A 17562-nucleotide genomic window follows, 5' to 3' on the forward strand; every position below is an offset into this window, starting at 1 on the left:
AACTTAACTTTATCTGTGTAAATAGGATATACATCTTATTGCCACAGTACACTGGGAAATGTCATCATCAAACACTATTTCAGCAATTGCATAAGTACGTTTAGATGGCTCTAAAAGCTGGAAAGCTGGTGTATCAAGAAGGATGTAAGTTGCCCAACCCTGTTCCATGTCACAGAATCCAATTGTTTTTGAAATGTTTTTAATTGACATAATGCATACATGGTAGAAGCTTTAATAGTGTACTTTATTTCAGTGCCATTGTATGTTAACTGCAATTATTTGACCAGAACCAAATAGATATTAGGTTGCATAGGCTCAAACTTCAGGTAACAAAATGTTGCTTTATTCACAGTGAGTTGGGGAAAATAGAATTTAAAGCATTTCAAGTAAAATATATTTTAATTATTGATGTTATCCTTTTGCATAACAAAAGCCAAATCTATAAATATATCATCTGATACATTGAAAGTCCTCATTCCATTAAGCATCAATGGTTTTTTATAATTTCTTATAACCAAATAACATACAATTGTGAAAAATAACAAAGAATTTACATTTGAAGGAACAGTACATTATACTACAACAGTAATTTGTTTTTTGCTCTTTATAAACTTCAAAAATAGTAGATTGAGCTTCATATCATGCTAATCAAATACAATCAATAAAATTATTTCTGGTGTTTTAATCAATTCATATTTTGCAATGTTTAAGTACACATATTTCCAGTGGTACAGTAGATAACTTAATGATTGCTTCAAAATAACATATTTTCAGTTTCAATGTGATTGCATGATAGATACAATATTTTGTATTTTCTATATGCTGGGTAAGAAAAACGCATATAAAGTTCCTTTGAGTATCCAGTAATTGTGCAGGCAGAATGAAAAATTAGCTCCAAATATTTAACAAGAAAAATGCAAATTTGACCATTCTAAAAGTCATGTTTCACTTCAAAGAAGAAATGGGTATTTTGAGACTCAGAAACAGAAAGTTTTGCTTCTTTTTATTTTCCTTTTAAAATTATTTCAGAATTTGATCACCTTGGTTGTATCTAAATGATGTAATCTTTCATGATACTTTTATTTTAAGTAAAGGGAGACCAGAAACTTAATTGAAAAAGTATTCAATGGTTTAGGAAAACCTATTGAAACAGGAATACCAACTCTTGACATTAAAAAAGAAAAAGCACTGCTTTTCAGAAAAACCTAGGAACCCAATCCTTTGGATTGGCAATACCGTCTAAACAGGTGGCTGGTCTGTAAGATGCACAATTAAATATAACCTCCAGTAGAGCATCAGGGAGAAGAATTCTTCTTTTTTGCTTTTATAGCAACATGGGGGGGAGGACTAGATTTTTTTTTTAATGACAAAACAACTATTGGAATATTATCAGAAAAAAATGGGAAACAGACAGAAAGAAAGTTTGAAGCAGATTTCAGCCTGAATTTTAAAGAGACGTAGGAAGGCAGAGCAGAAAACCTGAGAATTAAGTCATTTTTGTTAATGAAAGCTGAGTTATCACAGTCACTCTATTGATGCAATATTAATCATGATGCACTCTGCTCCAACTTGCTTCTTTCTTTTATGTTCGATTCTTTGTAGATGGGTAGATATTAAATATTTTCTCTTCCCTCGGCCAACTATCCAATAAGAACAAAGCCTGCAGTAGGAAGCAACCTGGCAGAATATAAAAGTGTACTCTATTACAATGAGATAACATCCCCATGTAAAGGTAAAAAGAACAGTAGAAGCAAGAGTGGGCACATCTGATTATCTCTGCAGATCTTTGCACATTATTTATCATTTTTCAGGGGACAGTTAGTATAAATGCCTCCAGTTCAGTCTATGTGAAACATCGCTTTGTCTGGATTAAAATTGAGAGAGTGTTAAAACAAGCTTGGGTAAATAAGTTTGCCTTGATACCCCTCTCTCTGTCACATTCTTAATTCAAGGATATTTGGGATGAACCAGAAAAGTGAATTGTTATTACAAGCGTTGCCCTTGATGATTGTAGCAAGCCAGGGTGTGTTCTAGATCCTTTTAACCACAAGCCCAAGGACTAGATATGGAGCTTTAGAAATTACATGTGTCATCAAAAACTGTTGACAGCATAAGAGATTTTTATGCAATAAAAAGATATTTTTAATAAATGTGCTTTTTTCTTTCAGGGAAAAGTAGAAATAAAATCCAAGTGTGACAAAAATTAATAAATAAAGTCACGACATTCAGAAATGTTGATAAAAGATTAATTTCTTTGTGATCTGTAACATATACAAGCCTATGTTTGCTAGCAGGATGTGTCTAGAGATTTTAATAGTTCTGTTTCATCAACTGGTTTCAATACACCAAATGCTAAACTAATTAAACACTAGCTAACATTTATCCAGTAGTTTTAAGTTACATATTATTCAAAACACATAATATATAGTCAAATTACTGTTTCCCTGTATGATTATCACTACTTATTCCTGGAAATAATTTAAAATGAAGAGTATATTGCTGTTATTCTTTCATGGAAAATAAAGATCAAGATATTTTGACCCAGTCAAATAAGCTCTGACTGGAAAGGGACAAAAGAGTGACAGCCCCCATTTTGCAAATCTGAAAAATGACAGGCAACGTATTTGTACATGTGAAAAATTATTACTGCTATTATCATCTTATACATGGATTCCTATAATGAAACCTTTGTGTAACCTGGAGATTGCCTATATGCCTTTGATTCTCAAGAAGGTGTCAAAAATGTTTTTCCAGTTATCCAGACTTATAAATATTCACAGTGGGACTCTAAAGGCTATTTCAGATATTACAAAATGATACAATTGTCACTGAAAGCAACTTTGGCATGGCAATGCTTTAGATGATACTGCAGCACTGAAAGCAAGCACTGCGAGGGGATGACTAGATTTCTGTATAATGACTGATCAAAAGAGGATGAGCTCATATCCCATGCATCACACTAAACCATGTTATAGTTTGCTTAGACTTGGTAAAACTAATTGTGCAAACTGAGCCACTTGTGATTTATAAATTACAGGTTTTGACTTAATATGTGCAAATCCAACCAGCTTTGGCTTCGTCAACAAATCTTGGATAGAAAAATACCCTTGCATGGTTTTGTTAGCATTGTGGGCATAGAAGTCTAATAGGTAAGAATGAAATTTCTGGTGGCAACTACATTGCTTGCATGATGCATGAAGCAACCTTATGTACAGGTAGCACTTAATATGAAAATGTTTTGCTAACATTTATTTAAATATGTTCATAATTGGTCAATAGTCTTGGATAAGTACAATTCATTTTAAACTGATATAGAGGTATTGAATGATCTTAAAAGCTTAAGATGCTTTTAGCCATCCAGCTTCATCTGTTTCTCCATTTCTTTCTCTTTCTCATGCAGACAATGCTTTCATGTTTGATTTCTTTACATAAAAAATAAATAGGACAACTACCATTTCATATGTGCCGCTCTCTTATAAGCCTCCCCTTTTTTCCCCTTCCACCCCAACTTCTTAGATGGGTAAGCAGCAACAACAACAGCAATACAACATCCATCCATCCATTCATTTTTTTTCTTTCTTTCCACAGAATTCCCAAATTGAGGACTATCAAAGTGATATGCTGGGCATCTTGGGGCTGCCTAGGCTGCAGAGATCATGGACCTGGTGGCCATTGTTGGCATTTCCCCCTTGCAATTCAGTATCCTATTTAATAATATTGCTGCATTGCACATGGACAAATCAGAACTGTGAAAATTGTTCCTTTCATTCATTTGTAAACTACTTCAGTAATGGCAAAGAAATCACCAATTTTAATAGCAATGGATAATATTTGAAGGTGGGAGAGTGAAAAGACTGAATATAGTTTGCTCTGCTTCTCCATTAGCAGCAAAAAGTAAACTTCAGATCTGGGAAATCAGTACTTATAGTAACATATGCTTTAAAAATACTTGATGGATTGGTTATTACCCTGCTTTTTAAACATACAACATATTACTCTTCATGTACGGTTACCTTGTAATGGGATTTGCACAGTCCAGTAATGCTATGAGCTATCCTATAGCAGGGCGGACTCCCATAAGGGTCACTCATGATCAACAGATCATAGACAAGGTTAGTCTCAATGTGGCCCAGAAGAAACAGCAATCCACTCCAGTATTCTGTCAAAAAAACCCCAAATGAACATCCACAATCAGGACAATGTTATGAGTAGCACTGGTGTTTATGATGTGGCTAGATTAAAACTGAAATGATGTCCAGCTGCTATTATAATCGGAAGCAAAAGGAAAGTTCGATGCTACAAAGATATCCTCACACTGATAAATGTAAGAACCATGAATCAAAACAAATCTGGTGTTTTTAGCGTAAAAAATTAGGAATCAACTAAAACTAACTGCACTTCGTGTCAGAGAATCATAAAATCATCTACTATTGACAAGGAAATCACAGAAGAAATATAATAGTCACCATTATTAAGAAAAAAGGTGAAAAATGAGAGCTCAGATACAATCTCCCAAATGATAGAATAATCTCCATTTGGATCCAAGCACACCAATCAGTATTATGGTAATCCAAATCTATCCTTCAGACACAAAAGTTGAACAGTATGATGAAAACTTGCTATAGTTTGCTAACAAATACAACAATGTACAATGCACTTCCAAAAAATTAATTATGAAATATTAATTATGGGAGGTTTGAATGCTAGAAGTAAAACAGCAAATGGCATAATGCAAAAATTTAGCCTTAGCATACCTAATAAGTAAGGCATTAGTAAGAATTTTGCATAAAAATTCTACGTCTGCAGCAAATATTTTCTTCCAATATGATTCTATGTGTGCAGTTCTCCAGGTGAACAACATCAAAATCAACTCCAGACATTCAGCAAAAACAATACATGGTTATGACTGGCATTCAGATCATGAACTCCTTCTTGCAAAGGAGTTTTATTTGCTTTAAGAAAACAAATAATCTAAGACCAGTGGTGGCGAACCTATGGCACGCGTGCCAGAGGTGGCACTCAGAACCCTCTCTGTTGGCATGCATGCCACAACCAGCAGCAGGTCCATCAGGCCGCCACCACCGCCTGGAGCAGGAGCCCCGCCCAGCACAAAGGAGGCGAAGCGGCTGACTAGCAAGCTCGAGTAGAGGTGGTAGAGGCCACCAACCATTGTCGATTGGCGGACTGGAAGAAAAGGGAGGGGGAAGTATTTGATATGTGCAGGTGTGCGCGCATGGGGCCGCGAGTATGCATGCCCTGCAAATGAGGTAGGGCTAGTGCCTGCTTGATACTCACTAGCCCTGCCCCATTCTTGCTTGGTGCAGCGTCTTGTATCTGCACCCCGTGGCGCGGCGGTGGCCGTTTTTGCGCCCCTGGTTTTTTCGTTTCCCCCCGAGGGCACCACAATGCTGATGGGCCCCTGGCACTTTGCGATAAATAAGTGGGTTTTGGGTTGCGGTTTGAGCACTCGGTCTCTAAAAGGTTCGCCATCACTGATCTAGACTGTCTGAAGTCTAGATTGAAATTTAAGATTTCTTTAAAAAAGTAAACAAAAATATTCTGAAATTAAAATACAAGGAAAAAGAAAATGGGTATCTGATAATATCTTATAAATAGTCATGGAAATAGAAAAATCAAAAGCAACAGAGGAAAATCTGCCCAACTAAATATCGATTTCCAGATAAGAGAAACAGGTATAGAGTAATTCTACATAATCAATGCAAACAGAAACACTACATGGAACAATCAAACTATATACAGTTAGAAAAGGTATGTGCCAAGATTGTATACCGTTACCTTATTTATTTAACTTATATGTAAGTATATCAAGAAATTTTAGACCAGAAGAACAGAACTGGAATCAAAATTGCTGGGAAAAACATCACTAACCTCAGATACTGTACTGAAGGCTAAAAATAAAGATGACTTAAGGGATCACTTCTTAAGAAGGGATAAAGAATACTAATCAAGCAATGCCAAGTCATTGCAAATAGGCAGGCAAACAGTAATAGAGTTCATCCTTCTAGAGTTAAAAAAAAGTTCACGGGCATTGTGGCTGAAGCCATGAAATAGAGATATCTGCTGTATAGATAGACTGACACTTCTAGTATAATTTCATTGTGGTCCAAAATAAAATAAAAAGTATAATGTTTATATAGTTATAAAATCTTAAAATTAAGATAATATTTCTACACATAAAGCAATAGCAACTGCGTGAAATTTTGCAACACTTTTGGAGATGTTAAATTTTAATCCAATAATGTAAAACTAAGACATCCTTCTGTTAGCAAATGAGTTATGTGGGTAAGGGCACAAATAGCTAAACAAAGATACTAAAGGAACACATGGATTGAGTCCCAGGTTCCTATAGTGGCAGGTTTCTTTTGCAGAAGGAATGTTGCTATACAGTTCTTCAATATTGTGGAGGACAAGATATTAAAGTGAGCCAAAGACCATTAACATAGCACACTGAAATCAAATGTACATATTGTTAAGATCATGATTTTCCCAATTTTAAGAGGGAATGATATTATCAGAAAGATCCAACAAAGAAAAATTGCTGCCTTGAATTGAAAAGATGGGAGAAATTGTTGAGAATGCCTTGCATTACAAGATAACAAATTATACAACACAATGAAATAAAACTAGATTGCTCACTGGAAGCGCTCATAAGGGAGCTAAAGTTTATACATTATGGAGATTGGAAAAATGTAGGCAATAGACAACTAGGCTAGCAGAAGACAAGCAGCTAGATAGTGTGGATGAGACACATGAATTTACAATAACTTCAGGAAAAGGATATCAGCAAACAATCTTGGCAAAATAAAGTCCATCAGATAATGAGAATGACTGAATGACTGAACAGCGTTATTGCATCAAAATATTACATGATTCTTTTTTAAAAATGCAGATACAGTTATGCCATGAAAATTTAAGGTACTTATATTTCTCAAAGAAATATTTAAGGCATAGTAATATATTTCATGACAATGAGCTTAGTCTGTGTGCTAAAGTTAAGGAAAGTCCTCTATTTTCATCCTTAGTTTTCTTTGTATCCTGGATACAGAACATAGACAGCAGATTTCCAAGTTCCAAGTTGGGGGAAAAAATCTTTTATAGCTTTTGGAAATTCATGTACTGTAATATAGGATGTGGGAAAAGAAATCAATGTTACTTTTGTCTACGGTTTTCCTCACACAAATGTGATTTGTCAGCTTTACTTTTCACTGCAGAGTAAAACCCACTCATAGATTATCTAAAACTAATCATTTCAAAAATTCCTGAATCTGAATCTTAAGATTTAAAGATAGAAAGAAAATCTTGTTGCTTTTAAAAATGATGGTGGCCAATAAGATCAATCAAAGGTATTCTCTCAGTAAGGAGATAAGATTTTTTTTACAGAGATCAGGAATTAAACTTTTAGCATCTCTATCCTATATTCCTTAATACTATTTACTTAACAAAAATGTGCACCCAGATGAGATCCTACATTTCTGTACTTGCAAATGCACAAATAATAGTTTTTACTGACACTAATGACTAAAGTCCTCTTCCACTTTACATTTTGATTCTATCTATGGTAGATTTGAGGTTGAGAGCCACCTTCAAAATAAACCACACAGAAAAATATTGGTATCCCTGAGATAGGGATAAGTGGTATCCCTATCACAATGTTATAAATATGTAAATCAAAAATTATATTCTTTTATTAAAACAAGATTTCCTTTCCGTGCCTTGCATAGCAAACTGCCCTGTACTTTTCATCAAATTGTAGCACTTTTAAAACCAATAATAGTCTGTGCCCTCAAGAGGGATAACACTGTATTATCAACTATTCTGGGATTGTGTTCACACACTTTGAGAAAGGCTTGATATCAATATCACAGAAAAAGTTCCTAAAGGCATAACATTTATTCATCTTCTGGGCCTTTGTTTTTATCTCTCTTTCTTTTTCTTTCTTTCTCTCTCTCTCCCTCTGATTAAAAAAAAATACCCTCTTTTAAATAATGATTTTATATCTTCAAAGCTTCCTGGCTAATAGCTGAAAGAATAATGATCTTTTACTTTTTGTCAACAATGTTATGACATCTTGTTAAGGGCAATTTAAATCTGCTTCTTTAGACAATGCAAAAGTAAAATAAACACAGTGGAGCCATGTCTCTGTGAAAGACCAACATATCTTTCATTTCTACGATTTATAACTTTAGCAAAATATATTTTATCCTTTAGATACAAATAGGTATAAAATTAATAAAAGAGTTTTTCCTGGAATTTTCTCTCCCCTAACCTCACCTAGATTAAAAATAATAATAATAATAATGTACATTTCATTCAGACCAGAAAAAATATGAGTTGCATAATTATTTAATCTAATATCCATGCCATCTAATAGCTAAGCCAAGGAAATAGAAAAATAGGATCTTTCCAAATCTTCCTTTTATATAATACTTTGAATATTATAAAAATACAATAGAAGTAACAGAATTCATAGTGATATCTTTTGCAAGAATGTATCTAAATATTTGTTTCAGGACTACACTGGCAGAGATTGGTGAGAAGCAACAATCAGGGAACACATTCCAATAAATAAAAGTAACATTTCTTCCCATGTTTTGGGCCATATTTATTTTGCTTCCCGCCCATCCCCCAACTATAACATTTGGAATTGTAATAATAGTAGGGTGGATCCCAAGTTTTCCTTCATCTTTTAAAAAGATTGCTCCTCAAAGAGGAAGAAAGAAACCTATGATTTAATCCAATATAGTAATACTCAGTAGCCACAGCATGCATTAGAAAAACATTTTTAGTTTCTGTTCTGCTCCAAATCTGTAGGAGGCAAGCCAATAATTTTTGGAACTTCATCAGAACAGGACATTTAAAAAAATGAGTTTCTCAAAATTTAGCTCCTAGCCCTCCCACCTGAAAAAATTGGGCCAAATTGAGAAGTCTCACGTTCTTTTTAAGTAGTATTATGGGTGGCTTATGTCTCTGCAGAGTTTAAATACTCATGTTGCTTTTTAAAATTCATCCCATCTATTCTCTTTTTGGAAGCTACAAATAGGATACTGAATGCTGCCAGTCACTTATCTATCCTACAGAGTGCTATATAAAGAGCCTCACTTATACTTTGCTTTAATCTTGAAACATAGTTTGTTGCTATGCAGAGAATGGGTAAGAATGGATTGTCTCAGATTGAATTTGTGGAAGAAATATGATTTGAGTTTTAAAATGTTTAATTCATTACTCAAAAAATTGGTGTTTTTTTCCCACATTATATGCCATGTGCTCATGAGAAATCTCCAACCAGATAAAACTTCATTCATTTTTATCAAAAGTCCACCTATACCAGCCAGAAATGGACACATCATATTTTCATTCCTTTGAGATTAATGAAAGGAAAAATAAAAGAATAGGGCTGTGCTCTTTGCTACAACCTTAGCTATAGCTCTTCGGTTATGCATGTACCTCTAATACTTCATTTTTGATGATCATATCAACTCCAACAGTCAAAATGAAACCAAGAAAATTTAGTTAGCTTAGGTTTAACCAAGTTAGCACAGGCCTAAAAAAGCAGTAAGAAATCTGCAGGCAGTGTGGGAACTGTCTTATACAATACACTTTGCCTTCATTGTTTATGACCTTATAGGGTTTCATATGTTCTTTCCTTGTCCTCAGTCTGCCAGTTTCTTACTAGCTAGCTCCAATGGATCTCATGAACTCCAACAACTTTTAGATATATCTACAAAGTATTTTGTTATGTTTATATTAACCAGTATATTTAAGCACATGTCAATCTCTAAATCCTTAAATGTTTTTTGAAAGTAGTATTTTAAAATTTTAAAATCTTTCTGCAAAGGAAAATTTCTGATGTCATAATTTAGTTATTGAAGATATTGATAAGTTATATTGACAAGGAAGAATGGAAGTCTGGTGAAAATCTACCTTTTTTAAAATTAAATTGATGGGAAGAATCCTGCTGATTCACTAAATTCAAATCTAAGCTTACATTCATGTTATAACTAAAATACATCACCAATCCATTTTACTGTTACAAGTAAAATATACAGGTTGTCCTCAACTTATGACCACAATTGGGACCAGAATTTTTGTTGCTAACAATATGGACATTAAGTGAATCATTATGTGACCTGGATCAATCCAGCTTCCTCCAATTGACTTTGCTAATCAGAAGCCAGCTGGAAAGGTCACAAATTGCAATCACATGACTGCAAGATACTGCAACTGTCATAAATGAGAGTCATTGCCAGTTGCCAAGCATCTAATTTGCCATCATGTGACTGAGTGTACAGAGGTCATAATTTCAAGGAGGAATTGTAAATCATTTTATCTGAGGCCATCATTAACTATGAACTCTCATTAAATGAAGTCGTAAGTAGAAGACTACCTGTAGTCACTTTCATTGAAAACTCCCATCGTGATAAAAGGAAATATTACGAGATTGGTATAATTTGAAAGACGTTTTAAATGATAATGACTTCTATATAAAGACTGTTAATACAGTGGCAAATAAAAAATTGGTATTAACACAACAGAAAATACAGAATTTAACAAGAGCATTGTGAATTTGTCACTAACTGACCCAAAAGACTCATACATTTAATGATTCAGCAGTCATGTCAACTAGTGCTTTGCGAAATCTAATATAAGCAGAAATAGAGCAAATGAGAACTTTAGAGTAAAGACAATAGATTAGACAACTATAGGTAGTAGGAACCTTTCATCATTAAGAACATGATATGCAAAGCAGTAGTAAGCAACTCTTGATCATGTCATTTGTTACAACAAAAACATTGATTCAATGCACTTGAATTTTTAATAACTCAAACCTCAACAGCAAGCTATACCTCTTACAATTTCAAAGTCACACAATAAAAAAATATCGGTTGCTTTATACTTATAATTCAAATGAGAAACACAACCTACTATAAAGGCAGGATTCTATTTGGGAGCTAAATGAAATTAATCCAGTTTCCACCATCAGTATGTTTTTATAAATCACTTTAAATATCATGCTTCCAGAGCTCAGTATTCCTAGATTCCTTATTGGACTATATGTTGACTTTAGCATATGATCACAGATTGTTACACTAACAGGGAAATCATAAAGTTGTGGTTTTAAAAATACTTTGTTTAAAAAGATTATAGGTAAATCAAAATGCTCATAAGAATTAATGCTGAACTAATTAACAAACTCAATGTAATTTGCTGGAAGCATTCCAGTTTTCCCAGTTCTCTGAACTGTACCATACATCCAACCATCATCGATCGGTTGTACATTGATGATGTAGTCACCATCTCTGAAGGAAACTTCATCTTCATCTTGGGCACTATAATCATACATAGCTCTATAAGTTCTCTGTTAACAGAAAATAGAGGAAAGTCCATTAAACCTATTCCATTGAAAGGCAGCTACTGACCAATTAATACAACAATTTCTATAAGCATATATCCATCTATCTACACATAAAACTTTTATGTGACTAAAATTGCTGGCTGAAGGACTCTGCAAGCTTTCCTTTTGTGTATAACATTTTTCAAAGAAGAAATCAGTAGTCATTCAGGGATGTCCATAATTGTAGTCAAAAATGTTAAGATGGTAGAAACAATCATGTGATCAAATGGCAGGGCTCCAATCACAGGGTTGCATTTGCCCATCTTGACTTTTTTATTTTATTCCTACAGACACTCATGTAAAAAGAAAATACATTCGTTTATACCATCTCTTCATAAATAATTTAAAATTTGCATCCTGGCAACTTTTTAAAGTATTAAATATAGCAAAATTATCTTTAAATATCTTTCAATTTAATACTCACCAAGCTAGCTGAATGTGGCTGTGAATGCATTGATCTCATAGATGACACACTAGTCTGGTGCATGTAACCATATCCTTGGGGTTGATTTTGTTGATAGGCCCCAGGAAGCACAGGGGCTGAATGGGAAATAAATAAAACTATATTACTACTTCATACCAAGATAACTGTATGGCAATTAATTCGCCTGATTAGAATATCACAGGAACTGCCTTGTTAGTAGGAACTGAAATAAGTTGCTTGAACTTTTGTGTTATAAATATTTATCTTAAACAATAAAAACAGATGCTTTAGAAACAGTATTATCCATGCTTACATGCATAAACAACCAGGCACAAATCTAGATTCAAAGAACAGTGCAAATGCAGAACACATTTTCAGGATTATATCCCTATACTCTGATTTTACAGCTGACAAAGGAAATAGCATACAATGGCACATGTTTTAAAGTAATATTCAGGAATTGCAAAAAAGATCTCATAATTGGATGCAATCACATGATGACCCACTTAACAACCACCACAAATTATGATTGTAATTCTGAGCTCAGTTACATTGGTAAGTCATTCATATTAGGTTACATCAGCATTGTTCACTTCCCACTCAGTGGGAACATATTACTCCTCCTCACTTTGGGGCACCAATAATATTAAAATGTAAATATCATACTTCCAACAAAATTTTTAAAATAAATAACCTAGTTATTGACTAGAAGCCTGAGAGACAAAAAAATTATCTAAAACAAAAAAGACGCTCAGATGTTTTTTAAAGAATAGTTGATGCATAATGGAGACTATAAGATTAGCATAAACAGTGCTTTAGTGGGATTAGATTATATATCCCAGCAATAAACTTAACTGCTCTGTCATATAATACATACTGCTTGTATAAAGCTGTGGAGCTACTGCTACTTTTAGTCCCACATCCATAGCCTATATACTGTCTAATCCATTGTTTCTCAACATTGACAACTCTAAGGTGAGTAATCTTCAATTCCCAGAATTTCTCAAGTATCTGGCTGGGGAATTCTGAAATTGGAAGTGAATAGATCTTAAAGTTGTCAGAGTTGAGAAATACTGGTCTAATCCATTAATTTTAAACAGTGACAGGTTGCAAATTAGGTAAATTAAGAATCCTATGTCATTTTCTTCCTTCCAGATGCCCTGATTTATCTTGAAATGAAAGTAGTGTCTGAGTTTATCTTTTTAAAGCATGGAAAGCAAGAAAGAAAATAACATTTTAAATTATTTATTTCATTAGCATCCCGCCAGTCTTCTATCATGGTAATTAAGGAGCTACATATAGATTGTCATCCAGGCACTGGTTTGTATGTGCTGCTATGTCATGGCACTTCAGACCCAGAGAAAGAAGTGTAATATAAGAAACTAAAATTCTCACACATTATGCAAAAATAAAGACGTAGCTCCCTTAATAAATCCATGTTATTGGAAAATAAAGAAAGAAGCAGCAAAATGGATTGACTCATAGCAGTGAGGGGTGTACCGTTGGAAGATATGAAGCTGCTAATTCTGGAGAAATTCTGTCAATGGAGTCACTAAGTGTTTGTGATAGCATATAAACAATAATTAATATTTTAAATCATGAACCACATTTGCTTGGCAGTGAAATATTTCCTGCAGTAGAAAAGAATTAAAATTTACTTTCTTCTGAAGTTAGAATAATATATATATATATAGAAATTAGAATTTCCTTTATGAGACCAGTGCTCATTTTTTAATGTAAAGCTAGAAACAGATTAAAAAATTATTTTGTGTCCTTCTTTCTCAATTTTTGGTATCACTGTTTATCACATACCTACACATATCAGTATGGTAATGTGTATAGAATTGGTCTTGTTATATATACATATATATATAAAGAAAGAAATAAATAAAAATTAAAACATGGTAGAGCAACCATGAAAGTCTTGGAAAAGATATTCAAATGTCATGATGTACAGTGTTTAAACCCATAAAGATCAGAATCATACAAATTATGGCAGTTGGACTTTGAAGAAGCAGATAGGAAGAGTATTGATATTTCTGATGTTTTGCTGTTGGAGAAGATTCCTGCGCATACCATGGATAGCCAAGAAAATAAGCAAATGGAACAATGAACAAATCAACCTAGAGTTCTCACACAAAGCACAAATGACCAGGCACATTATGCAAAGACCTGGCTTCCTATAGCAGACACTAATCCTGGGAAAGGCAGAAGGAAAGAGATGAAAAGGACAACCAGCAGCAAAGTTATAGTAGCAATGAGTCCACCATTGGAAGACCTGAAAAAACAGTTTAGGACAAATTGTCATGGAGAAAATTATGCAGCTACTAAGATTCAACATTGATTTGATGGCATATAATATATATTGCTGCAGACTGAAAGGTATTATAGTGTAACCTTTCCTTAATCATTGAGAGGACCTCTTCAGACATAACAGTTTAATGTTTAAATATTTCTGTAATACAAAGACAATTTAAAAGCATTTTTTGATCAATTCATTGATTAACAAATCTATGCCCCCTACTATTAGCTAGAGACCTAAAGACTTACTTTTGCCCCACATAATAATTGGTAAATTCTCAAATTATCAGTTTACTTCCAAATGCAATTATGGACTGTAAAGCCAAAATAATTTGGCACAGCCTGATTCTGCCTGAATCGAGATGAACAATAAGGAAAGTTATAACCTTCCACCCATTCAAATTCACCACTGCTCCACTCTTTGAAACCCAATTAGTGTCCACTCAGAAGCAAACCTTTGAGCTACTCCCACTTTGTGCAATCAGATTTATATTATTTTCAGTTCTCAGACTAACTCTTGCCATCCTTGTTACTAGAATTTTTTTCATACTAGTTTTATTTAATTTGGTTTTACTGAGGATTGATTGATTGATCAATCGATCGATCGATTGATTGATAGATTGATTCAGACAGTATCTTTGAGATGAATACTGTTTTACTGTTAACCACATTACCTGCTAGGTAGCCAAAACATGGGATAAAACATTTTAGGTAAACACAGTTTTTCTTTCTCCCAGTTCAGTTCTTCTCATATAATAGTTCTGCTTTTTTGTATTTGTTTGTAATAAGAGATGCTTCTCAAAAACCTTGCTTTCATGTGCTTTTTATTTACAATGTAGATAACTGGGTGTTTTATAAAAAGCAATTCTGAATGGAAATAATGTGTATGCTTGGACTATACATTGGAAAAAATGGGGAAATCTATGTTAGGAAATATGCTAAATTAATCTAACATCTGATTTAATACTTTGGAACTGCAGCGATTTGACTATTCTTGCCAACTGCAGTATAAAAGCAGATTTACTAAGCAAGAAAAGTTCTTTTCAGCCCAACACATTTATGTTAACACTTAAATTTTTTTACAAAGAAAAATACTATAGGAAAAAACTCACAAACCCAAACAAAAAAAAAAATACATTACAAATAAAAAACACAGCTGTCTGCTACTAATAGGAGCATTAAAGTTATTCCATTCTAAATCTGAAAATGGAGATGGCAAAGCATCGTTTAAATGATCTGGAAATATAATCAAGCAGAACAGAACATTGTAATGAATATTTCATAGACATATTTAAAGATAATGCAAAACCCACTTTAAAGCTCAGACAAACAACAATATGCATACTTATTAGTGTTCCATGTATATTCATTTATGGAAATATAGTTTCATTTTGAACACTGGAGGGCTTGATTCACTGAGTTGGCTTCTCACTTTTCTGCTCATACATATCACTAATCCCAAAAACACATTAACAGAAAAGAGAAATTTAAACTATAAGTACAGAATATATAACTATATAGTCTCGTAAGATCTATCTGAGAGTTTTTATTCTACTTTTCAATCTAAGTTTGGGGTAATAATCAGCTGACAAACAGATGGCAGCACCTAGGAAAAGAAGATCTACTACCTGGATGGAAGACCAGAAAAATCTCAGAAATCTCCAAAAGAACATAGCAGAAGAAAGCAAGAACAAGCCACTTTGATGTCAAGACAAGTCAACTTGAAGATGACTTTACTATTATCAATCTTTTATTTTTATTATCTTGGTTAATGGGTTGAAATATCTCAGTTGCCTCTTCAAGGCAGAACTGGGAGGACTAGAACTGTAGTTGACAGCATAGACAAGCATACGGATAATCTTTGACTTATGACTGGTCGCTTAGTGAAATTACAATCTACCTACTTTGGGGCTACTTATGATCTGGATTCAAAGTTCTGGCAGTCAAATTCCCCACCCCATAATCACATGAACAAAGTTCAAGGGTTCAGCAATACAGATGCATTTATGGTCATTTGCACTGTCCCATGGTCATAGGACCATCATAAAGCAGTTGATCAGATAAATGCAACCATTGTCCAGTATCTAATTTCCTCTCACAGATCGACTCCATTATGGAATGCCTTTTTACCCATTCCTGTCCTTTAGCCAGTGAGTCCATCCCAGATTTTCAGCAAAACGCTGTCCATAGCAAACCATTGGTTCACTTAACAACTGTGTGGTTTATTTAATGACCACAGACTCACTTAATGACTGCCACAAAAAGGTGGCATTCACATGATCATTTTATGAACATCAGGACTTATGACCATGATGCGCAGGGTCCATTACAGTTCTACGTTGAGGGCTACCTATCTTGGGAGGAACCATGTGATGTATGTGGGCCAGACTTAGAGATATAGTGTGGTGTATTGGTTAAAATGCCATACTTGAATCAAGGAAAACGACTTTTGATCCTCCCTCAGTCAAAGAATTTCATTGGGTGACCATGGGTCAGTCACCTTCTCTAGAATAACTCTAGAGATATTCAGGGAGGAAAAAAAGAGGAAGCATTATGGCTAATACCATTACCTACTGAAGGAAAGACAGGAGATAAATATAATTAAATAATATCTCAGGTTTCAAGGAGAGGAATTTAGAATTTGACATGCCCTATTCTGACTTCAAACAATAGCTTCGTGTCTGAAAAACTTGCTTCACTTTTGCAATAGGCTTCTTTCAAAACAGAAACTTTATAATATCTCTGTGCTTAAGGCTATACAAAGAATTAAAGTCAGGCCTGAGGGAGCAGCTTTGCCTATGGAAGAGTATTCAAAAATCTGATTGGGGGAAGCACTGAGAATAATGATTCTTCAGTGACACAGAAATGTAAAAATAAAAATCTAAGAGCTCTATCATTCTAAGACAACAACAACAACAACAACAATAATAATAAAGTTGGAGGCAACCTTGGAGGTCATCTAGTCCAACCCCTTGCTCAGGCAGGAGACCCTATACCATTTCAGACAAATGGCTGTCCAGTCTCTTCTTCACAGCTTCTGGAGGCAGGTTGTTCCACTGATTAATTGTTCTAACTGTCAGGAAATTTCTCCTTAGTTCTAGGTTGCTTCTCTCTTTGATTAGTTTCCATCCATTGCTTTTTGTCCTGCCTTCAGGTGCTTTGGAGAATAGCTTGACTCCCTCTTCTTTGTGGCAACCCCTGAGATATTGGAACACTGCTATCATGTCACCCCTAGTCCTTCTCTTCATTAGACTAGACATTCCCAATTCCAGCAACTGTTCCTTATATGTTTTAGCCTCCAGTCCCCTAATCATTTGTTGCTCTTCTCTGTACTCTTTCTAGAGTCTCAATATCCTTTTTACATCGTGGTGACCAAAACTGGATGCAGTTTGTGGCCTTACCAAGCATTATAAAGTGGTATTAA

General features: G+C 34.2%; 1 protein-coding gene across 1 annotated transcript in view; it reads right to left on the bottom strand.

Annotated features, from left to right (window-relative positions):
* Window positions 1–321: 321 nt before the first annotated feature.
* LOC107283629 (LIM zinc-binding domain-containing Nebulette) overlaps window positions 322–17562 on the bottom strand; it is a 193098-nt gene continuing 175857 nt past the window's right edge. Inside the window, exons 6-9 of the mRNA XM_015811556.1 lie at window positions 11838–11953; window positions 11266–11377; window positions 4014–4159; window positions 322–1677 (exon numbers count right to left, since the gene is read on the bottom strand). Coding sequence (XP_015667042.1) covers window positions 1525–1677; window positions 4014–4159; window positions 11266–11377; window positions 11838–11953 — 527 coding nt within the window. The 3' untranslated portion in view covers window positions 322–1524. The remainder of the gene's footprint in view (window positions 1678–4013; window positions 4160–11265; window positions 11378–11837; window positions 11954–17562) is intronic.

Source organism: Protobothrops mucrosquamatus, unplaced genomic scaffold (genome assembly GCF_001527695.2).
Source record: "Protobothrops mucrosquamatus isolate PMUCROS unplaced genomic scaffold, P.Mucros_1.0 scaffold45, whole genome shotgun sequence".
NCBI classification, from domain to species: domain Eukaryota; kingdom Metazoa; phylum Chordata; class Lepidosauria; order Squamata; family Viperidae; genus Protobothrops; species Protobothrops mucrosquamatus.